At 38.3% G+C, this 9687-nt stretch overlaps 1 protein-coding gene across 1 annotated transcript in view; it reads left to right on the top strand.

Moving 5' to 3' along the window:
• ABLIM2 (actin binding LIM protein family member 2) overlaps positions 1 to 9687 on the top strand; it is a 105122-nt gene that overhangs the window by 82183 nt on the left and 13252 nt on the right. The window contains exons 14-17 of the mRNA XM_072406886.1: positions 3622 to 3674; positions 4273 to 4408; positions 6159 to 6217; positions 9623 to 9674. Coding sequence (XP_072262987.1) covers positions 3622 to 3674; positions 4273 to 4408; positions 6159 to 6217; positions 9623 to 9674 — 300 coding nt within the window. The remainder of the gene's footprint in view (positions 1 to 3621; positions 3675 to 4272; positions 4409 to 6158; positions 6218 to 9622; positions 9675 to 9687) is intronic.

Below are 9687 nucleotides of genomic sequence, written 5' to 3'. Positions count from 1 at the left end.
TTGTACACAGCTCACCTGCACCCCTTGTACACAGCTCACCTGCACCCCTTGTACACAGCTCACCTGCACCTTTTGTACACAGCTCATGTGCACTGCTTGTAAAAAGCTTAGCTGTACTCCCTGCAGCCCTTGTATACAGGACCCCCCAACATTGTTTCCCAGCTCACTTTCACTTCTATACTCTATTACTCCAATCTCCAAGGCAGATGAATAAAGCTGCTATGATGTGCACATATTCATCACTGACAGCAGCAGAGATACAGTTAAGAATAGCAGGCACCAGGCAAGAGATGCAGGGCACACAACCAGGGTCCCTAATGCTAGCAAAGCCAATGGCATGGCACTCCTTGCTTTTAAATGAGCCCGGCACCAGATTAACTAGTCCAAAACATAGACCTGTTATTTTTTTTTTGTTTAAAAAAATAGATTCAGTAGGTTTTGTTGAATTGTTAACCTCCGAGGTCTGGCGTATTCTGGTTTCTTTAAAGCAATCATTAAAGCAGCCGTTTTCCAGAGGACAGAAATGCTGATGTTAGGGGGGTGTTTGCCAGTAAAAGCTGCTTTTCGTTATCTTGTTAAGTGTAGAACAACACGATACTCATGAATCATCAGCCCACCTAATTGGGAACAATGTGAGAATCAGTCTGAGTCATTCTGCTTCTCCAGATCCACCTATGTTATTTGCAGCACCATCTTCCAGTGAATGTTCTTACATGACCTTGGTTAGGTCAATCCTAGGGCAAGCATAACTAACGTATTCGGTAGTGCTAAGAGCAGTGATAAAGCTCAGTAATACTATAGAAACCAATTTATTTCATTTTTCTACAGCCAGACCAAAAGATACTGCACATTGAAAATTATTTTACTGAGACAGTTTGTGGACAAATTTATCAATACCAAGTGTCTTCAACGTGATCAGAGATGTGAACTAAGAGGAATTCTTCCCAGCAGATAGCTGGGCTTAGCTTTTAACTCTTTCAAACTGACCTTCCTTGTCTAGAACAAAAAAAGCGGTTCTAATTTATTCTGCATTGCAAAAACTATAGTGGATGGTTGGTATGGGTTCCACTTTAAACATTTGCATGTACTGGCAATCCACACTTGGCTACATTCATATTGGAAGTGTTTAATAAAGGGCAAGAACTGAGCACAACCTGCACTGTAAAACCAAAAAGGTTTGTGGATACCTGAGCATCACAACTATATGAGCTTTTTTGGGTATCCCATTCCAAAACCAATTGACATCAATATTGACTTGGTTCTCCTTTTACAGCTTTAACACCCTCTGTTATTTTGGAAAGGCTTTTCACAATATTATAGAATGTGTTTGTGCCCATTTAGCCTAAAGAAGAACAATAAGAACACTTGGAATACCTGCTACCTTTTGTTTTCTGTGTGCAGTATTGGGACTAGAAAATGTAACCACAGAGAAAACAAACCAAAAACTGTTATCTGTATCACAAAACTAAATGTAGTAAATATGGTATAATGAATATGATACAAAAGTTGCAAAACAGCACAAACCCTCACAGTGTCTAACATGTGCATTTGCATTTGCACGCTTACATGTATTTATTTATATATATATATATATATATATAAATATATACAATGGTACCTGGGTATAAGTCCTTAATCCATTCCAGATCCTTGGACTTATACCAAACAAATTTTTCCCATAAGAAATAAAAGGAAAATGATTAATCCGTTCCCATGAAAAAACACCTATTGTTATTGGCATATTATAAATTGATGGGGCTGTATAAAATAATTTAAACACTGCTTAATATTAAAATACAAAAGCAATTAGATGAGAAGAGTTGAGTGGCTACTAGGATGGTGCTGAGAAGGGAGGAGGAGGAGATGGTATGTTGTTCACTGAATGGTAGCAACTGGCGTACTGACGCTCGTGGGCAGTCGTGGCTTTGTTTCGAGAGAAGTAAATAAGAGTAGCGCACGGTGTTGTGACTAATTTGGACCCATTGAAGTTCTAGCACAAAGGTTGTATGCTAAGCAAAATGTATACTGAGGTACGTGTGTGTGTGTGTGTATATGTGTTTATTTTTTTTTTTAACATTATATTTTTATTGAGTTTCATAAATGTTATGACAGTAAATAAGTTAACAGTGCAGGCTTATTCTCTTTATAAGGGGGTCGAGTTTTCTGGGAGGCCTGCTGTTATATACGTATACCATGTCCCAAGGACCAAGGTTCCTTCCATTATATTTGGGCATTGATTCTTTTTTACTTTTTTGGAGCAATTAGTTTTGAATTTCAGTGAATTCAGTTTTTCTAGCGAGGATATTGTTTTAAAACAGTTTGTTATTTCTGTGGTTACATCAAGCCCAAAGAGTATTTGTCAGGAAAGGTACTGATGTTGAATGAGAAGATCCAGTTTGCAAGGGGGGGGGTTCAATTAATCTCAAAGGTTTAGGTCAAGGACCCTTTTACTTTCCTCTACAGACTGTGTCCTTATTTGGAAATTCGTTTTAGAAAAAGACAATACTTGGACCAGAAGCCACTGGATGTATCAGTGCTTCAAAGTATAAAACAAAAGGACTATTATAACTGTGTTAAAAGAGTTTAGTATATTATATTGAATCATCCATTGGCTTCATATCTCTCTAAGTGATCAGGTTTCTCTGCAAAAAGTTTTCTCGCTGCTGTTCCTACATTGCTGTAACAAAGCCGTCACTTTCTTGAACCCTTTGGGACTTTCCTGGAGCACTTTACGTTTATTTGTCGCCTGATATGAAGTCTCTGTAAGGTCAGAGTGAAATCATAATTTGGCTTTGTAATGGACAGAGCTGTACAAAACTGAAGATCTCACCACTGGAGCGCCCAAGAGGAATGAGAATGTGTCATCTGCTTCAACTTGCCAAGAAGCAAGCAGCTATTGGATACCAGACCTCACATTCCATACATTGCTAATGCTACTGACACACTTGGAAACATGGGAGGTGCTACTTTATCCCACCCTTTAGGTTTACTGCAAGTTACATTTTTATTTAGAGTCTAATGACCACAAACTGAAACATGTTTATTTAAATTATTTATGTAATAACATTATTTTATAAATGAGATAAATGAAAAGTTGTCTGTATGATGTCTTTGATAATAAAGCAAATGTGCCATGATAGAAATATGGTGGCTACCATCTTGTCTTGCTTCTTGCTTAAGCGGTGATCATTTGACCATCATGCTTTCTAAATAACTCACCTGGGATGAGTTCTGACAGTAGGGGTCTGATTTATTAAATCTCTCCAAGATTACAGAACATAGGCTATCATGGAAGAACCAGGGTGATCCAGTAAATATGGAATGTATTTTTAAAAATCATTTGCTAATACTGGACTGGATCGTCTCCAGATTTGCTGGATCACCAATGTTCTCCCATAATAGTCTAGCTTCTCCAATATTGGGGAGCTTTGATAAATCAGGCCCTGCTTATCTACAAACCTGTTCTAGGTGAGTCCCAAAAGCCACCTGATCTAAGGATCAGAGATACATCGAGGTAACTTTTTTCATAAGGAGCTCTTTTTCAATATTCTCTCATGGCAGGTGTATCTAAATAATCCGTATATATCACTTCCTTCTAGTTTATAATATTTTCTATTTCAGGATCCAGAAGGTCTGTGGGAGAGGAACTTAACTTAGACCCAGAAAGCAGAAAGGTAAACAAGTAGAAGTTGGACCTGGATCTTGACAATATAATCATTGGTTAGTTATATATTTGTATTTCATGGAAAGCAACCTGACACTTGGTTTGCAAACCATCCTAGGCTTTCTAATAAGAAAAGCCCAGCATTGTCTTCATGTTGACCAACTAGATTATATCTGGTCATTGATTGGAGAAAAGAAGGGTTGTGTCTCTCCTGTGTCACCAAAGTCTATGTACAAACATCAAAGGTCTTGCTTCTGCAAGGTATTGTGCACTGTTTACCCAAAATAATAATCAGCAGATTTGATGTCTGTTTGCCTGTATATACCAAATCATGCATACCATATCAAAGATGTAAATTCTTTGTACTGTTGGAGGGGAATGAATGGGAAACTATTACAAATCTGCATATTAGACCATGTGAAATCCAAGAGTTGCAAATGTCTGTTCTGTTGTGTGCATGGTTGCCTTCTGCACAGCTGGAGTGATCTGCTGCTGGAAATATTTATTAGGATAGGATATACTATATTAAAGCCTTTTCATCACATCTTGTCACCTAATCTCTCGCTTTGGATGGAGAAACTAAAGTAATGTTATGATTTATTACCTAGGCTAAAACAAGCTGGCTGATTCTGAAGGGAGAGGTGGACGCCAATTCTACAGACTCAGACACACGGTCGCTCTGCCTTAGTTCTGGAACCTACAGAGATTCATCACAGAGAAATGTGGGAGACCCCTCCTACTCAGGTGAACTTGCAAATATATGCCTATATATAATAGGAATTGCTGTATATGTATATATAAATATCCCTGCTTCTGTCTAGTAAAAATACCAGTAAAAAAAAAAAACACGAATAAAAAATAAAATGAATAATGTAGCTTACCTTTGCTTTAATGAGAGGTAAGTGTGTGCAGATTAAATATTACCTGATACCTTCATAGACCCTCTACATGTATGTACCCATTCCCCATTCTGTCATGCTGAATGACAACATAATAGATCATTGTAGAACAGGGGTAGGCAAACTCCCACCTTTAGGCCAGATACGGCCTAGCCAGTAGTCCGTTCTGTCCCCCCTAATGCCTCCCTGGTCGATCCGGCCTAATCCCAGCGGGCAGGGGTTGGCAAACCGCAGCCCTGGAGCCACATGCGGGGGTAAGGGGACATTCCCTCTCCTCTATATGCATTGCCGAGAAGAGGGATTTCCCTTTAGGGGTGTTCCTGGTGGGGGGCAAGACTGGAGAGAGAGTCCGACCTAGAGTGCTTGAACTTCTTAAATGGCCTTGTAGCCAAAAAAGTTTGCTGACCCCATGTTGTAGAACCCTATTGCTTCTTGGAAGCTGAATTTTCTTTTGCAATCCATAGCTTTAGCCAGCCAAACAGGTGAACTGTCCAGAAACATAAATAAAAAATCCCTTTGCTCTGTCCAATGGCTAGAGGTATGATAATACTGTAAAGTTACTGTAAATGTTTAGTTTATAAACACTGAGTACTGGAATATGGGAATAAAAAAAGGCAACATATGGAAATATCTTAAATATCTTTTTTGTATGTGCCCTTGACACAAGAATACTAATAGCCACGATAGAAAATGATAGTTCTATTACAATTTGTCTGCCATGTTGGAAGAATTCCCCTTTTGTCTGCCATTGTCCTAATTTCATTTCATGGCTACCTGGAAATTGGCTCCACCAAGCCCTCCTTTCCATAGCATAAATGTCTTCTTACCAATGAAATGTTCCATGCAGGCCAAATGTACCCCAAAATCTGTAGTAGGCATTGACACTTGATATTTTTAATGTGCTACCTTGTAGCTTTATGGTGTTTTTTATTTTTCATTGCTCAGCAAGACTAGTACTTTGCCTGCAGACAGGGCCACTGAGAGAAAATCCGGGCTCCGTTACAAAGAAGGTTTGTGGGCCTTAATACAAAATTCTACACACATGTATGTGTGTATACTAATATTTATTTCTGACAATAGTAGATTACATTGATTCATTTAGATAACTTTGTATAGCTTTAAATGTAATGATAAAGTCCGCTAACCGTCAAGCCGTTTATAGTCTCGAATCTCTCGATAACGTAGACAAAAAGGCTTGCGATGTCAGTGGGTCCTTTATGCTACAATTACAACATTTACAGGGAACTTTACCTGTAAAATTATTTCTTCCTTCGCTGTCCTGTAAAGACTTTGTTGTAGTCCACAATGAATCAGTGGGCTCGTGTCCCGTTTTTTCCTTCTTCCCGGGATTTGGCAGGAAAGCAAGGAGGAGTAATCCGAGCAATAAGTTTAAAGCTAGGAATGAACACGTGAGAACACTCGTTGATAGTCACTTTCACACATTGGGCTTTATGGACCCCAGAGCGATGTACTTGCTGCACCCCTCTCTCATTGGGCCTGCCTGCAGGTCTTTGTTTAGTAATAGACTAAATATTTACTGGAGTTGCATTTTAACGATTTGAAAAATATCTAATGTATGTCATTTTGATTCACAGGGCTGCCTTACTCCAAGTCTGCATCACTTCCTGGATATGGCAAAAATGGACTAAACCGGGTAAGTTATAATGAATGTTAGAGTCATAAGGATTAGGGTCTTAGTAGGTCACCCCCACTTCTACATTAGCACAGAATCTACGCTGCTATTTGCTTCCCACATTGCATCTTTGTTGCTTTAGATGCCCAGCAAGTTCCAATTTGTATTCCTTAACCCTTTTTGGGTTTTGGGACTGCTAATATACACATGCTTGTTCCAGGTCAATAGCTCACCGGGCAGTTAAACAGGAATAAGAAAAGCAACTCTGAAAGGTGCACCTTAAAATCAAGTTGGCAATTGAAGTTTCCTTTGATATGAGCTTGGCATGGCCTAAATAGTATTTTGGCTAATAATGCTGATGATAGCTATGTTGTGCTGATTGCAGGTACCTACCTAAATCATCTAATCAAGCTTTGTGACGTTGTGATGCTCAGGCTAAACTTTAACCTTGCCCTTCCCAATAATAGACCCATCCCCACATCATTCTTCTGTTAAATGGTAGAATGGATAATCTATTTGGACAGTCTTTGGCATCTCAAAATTGAATGAGAGAGGGTGGGTTTAGCACCTAGAGATGTCAAGCTTTGTATTATCATTCATTCGGCTATGTTTAAATCGGGATGAGGTTGTAGTGTGGTTACAGCTACTTTATGATCTCTCACCTGCAGCAGCTCATAGAAAATGAATGGTGGGCAATGGTTTAGTAGCACCTGCTGCAGCCTGTGTTAAAATAAACAAATCCTGGTTATTGAAAAACCATTGCAGTGGTGTGGACGGTCAAGCGGCTGGCAAGGTGCAACATGGTAATGCCTATTTCTATCACAGGTCTGAATCCAGACTTACCAGTCTACCCAAAATAATTTATAATTTACCTTGCCTATCCAAAGGTCATGGTTAACTGACAGTAGCAAAGCAAACTACCTAGAGCATTCTTGCTGCAAAGATCTCAATGCATTATATCCTTCTAAATAATTTCCATTTAAAATCTTGTGTACAGTATTGTATATATGCAAACTGTGTGTGTCGACAGCATATTGCCTTCAGAACTGGTCATTGAGTTTTGCATTAAGTGGCATCATTGTTCCTGAACTAGCTGATTCTCGGTTAATACTGTCATGTGGGCTTTGATCTGTCCCTTTTCTGGTTGCATGGGGCATTGGAGACTTTGCCACAGAACACAACACACCAGACACTCGTTTCCATTAACTTATATCTCAAACAGTAAAATTAAAACTGGAACTCATTTATAGCAATGATATAATAATGGTTTCCTAGGGACAGGGAGAATGTCCTGTGGATCTTCATTAGAAGTAATTGCAGCTCTTCAGATAGAAAATGGTTGCAGTTCCTCACTTAGTTATCTAGGAAATGAATGATTGTGTGTGTGCGGTTCTAGTAATGATGAATTCAGCAGATGGCAGAAAAGTGCGGATTTGTGTTGATATTATAAAGATGCAGAATATTTCCTCCGGAGCATTCACTGCAGGGGAGAGCACATTCATCTGTCTGCTGTCAGCTTCCATTAAACTTTCTGCTAAGCTCAACATGTTTTATTTATCAAATAGAAATGTTAGGGATAAAATGTTAAGGAAAAGTGCACTTTAAACAAGTTGTTAATATGCTCATAAAGGGCAAAGCAACAGGTTGACTTTCTTGCCTATTCCTCTGTAAATAACTGCAACGTCTCTGTACTCCACCACCACCTGATTACCACCATTGGGTAGCAGATGACACTTACAGAACAGGACTGGGGCTTATTATTATTATTCAGTATCATTTGTGTCACAGGGGCATTTTTTATTATTCAGTATTGTTATCGGTGCCACGTGAGCATCTAGCTATTTATCACTCCAACCGACCACTGATGGATTTAATACTCCAGCTAAAACAAGGATATTTTTGCTTCCAATTACCAAAACTGTCAGGGCATTTTTTACTTTTGTTGACTACTGATACAGGAAAAGTTTCTTACTCCCACTCACGACCAACTTTGGGAAATTTTGACTTCCACGATTTTTCTTTCAAGTTTTATTATAAATGATATAAAAATGATTGTAAAAATCAATTCTTTAGCACTCAACTACAAGTATACCCATTTAGCTGTTCACTGATCAACCTATATGGCAGTCAATTTTACCCTTATATATCTAATCAAAAGTGGAAAAGTGGAAGTGATGGATAAATATTGATTGCAGTACAAAACATGATTGTGATTTCAGTAGGACAGTTAACCTGGCCAATCCATTTTCAGTCCACATCTTGCTCAAATATCAAGCTAACCTGATGAATAATGAACGATTTTTATATTTTATAGTGTGCAGCTCTTCTTACTGGCCACAGTCCAGCTCCTTAAACAGTTTGACAATAAAATGCTCTTTGTTGAAAACATTTAGGAACCCCTGTACTAAGAAGGTGTGAATTAAGAATAATTTTATAGATTAGGGAGAAACTGATAAATTAAAAAATTGAAAATTTCTCTATACAGGTAATCCCCGAGTTAAGGACATCTGACATACGGACACCTCCTAGATCCTAGATAGGGTTTTCCTCTTGGAGGCTTGATAGGGGAGAGGGGGGCAGTTTGCATGACTTGCAGAAGAAATCTTTTTCTAAACACAGCCGAGGTTGTGGGTGATCTTAGGGACTGAGCTCTTTCTGCAGCCTCTTGTTACTCTTTAATAACCAAGACAAACTCTGCAGTTGTTTCTTTTTGCAAATCAAAGCACAGCTTGCTCCAGAAGTTAATGAATCTCTAGGCTCCATAAAGATTTTTTTGCTTTGTTTGTGATGAACTCACAGTGAGGATTTCATACAGTAACTGACACCATGCTGCCTAATAATATGTTGAGACAAACATCTGTCCTAATTACATTTATTAAAATAATGTAACTGTTCTGACTTACATACAAATTCAACATAAGAACAAACCTACAGTCCCTATGCCATATGTAACCCAGGGTTTACCTGTATTACATAACTTAAAAAGTGCAAGAGCATAATAAATTCCTAGAATATGGATTATTAAAGTGTCATGGTAGGCTGTCCAAATAAATGTTCCATGATAGAATTGAGCAATGATTTATAATAATTTGCCACACAATACAAATACAGTATGCTGTACTTTTCATGCCATTATACAAACCAGGAAGGAGGTAAAGGTAAAGGAGAATGGTATTAAAAATTAGAGCAGTTTAACAGAATTTAGCTTTCACCATATGTCATAACATATTTTAGTAATTCTTTAAAAATGTAAAAAAAAGAATCTTTTGTTGCCCCTCTATAGGGTAGCATGCTATATGATCACATAGTTTGTTTATGGATAGGACTGTCTATGACTTTTGGTCTTAGCTAAGAACATGAGTCTTGCTTTATTAGGGGTTGGAAATGAAGAAACATTAATGGCAGTATAACTCTTCTTTTCTCCAGGCTACCAATTTTGGTCAGTACGTGGATGATGACGCCAGCTGGGGCATGAAAGGTACCAAACGTCA

Source organism: Pyxicephalus adspersus, chromosome 3 (assembly GCF_032062135.1).
Source record: "Pyxicephalus adspersus chromosome 3, UCB_Pads_2.0, whole genome shotgun sequence".
NCBI classification, from domain to species: Eukaryota; Metazoa; Chordata; class Amphibia; order Anura; family Pyxicephalidae; genus Pyxicephalus; species Pyxicephalus adspersus.
This window is presented reverse-complemented; position numbering and strand designations above follow the sequence as displayed.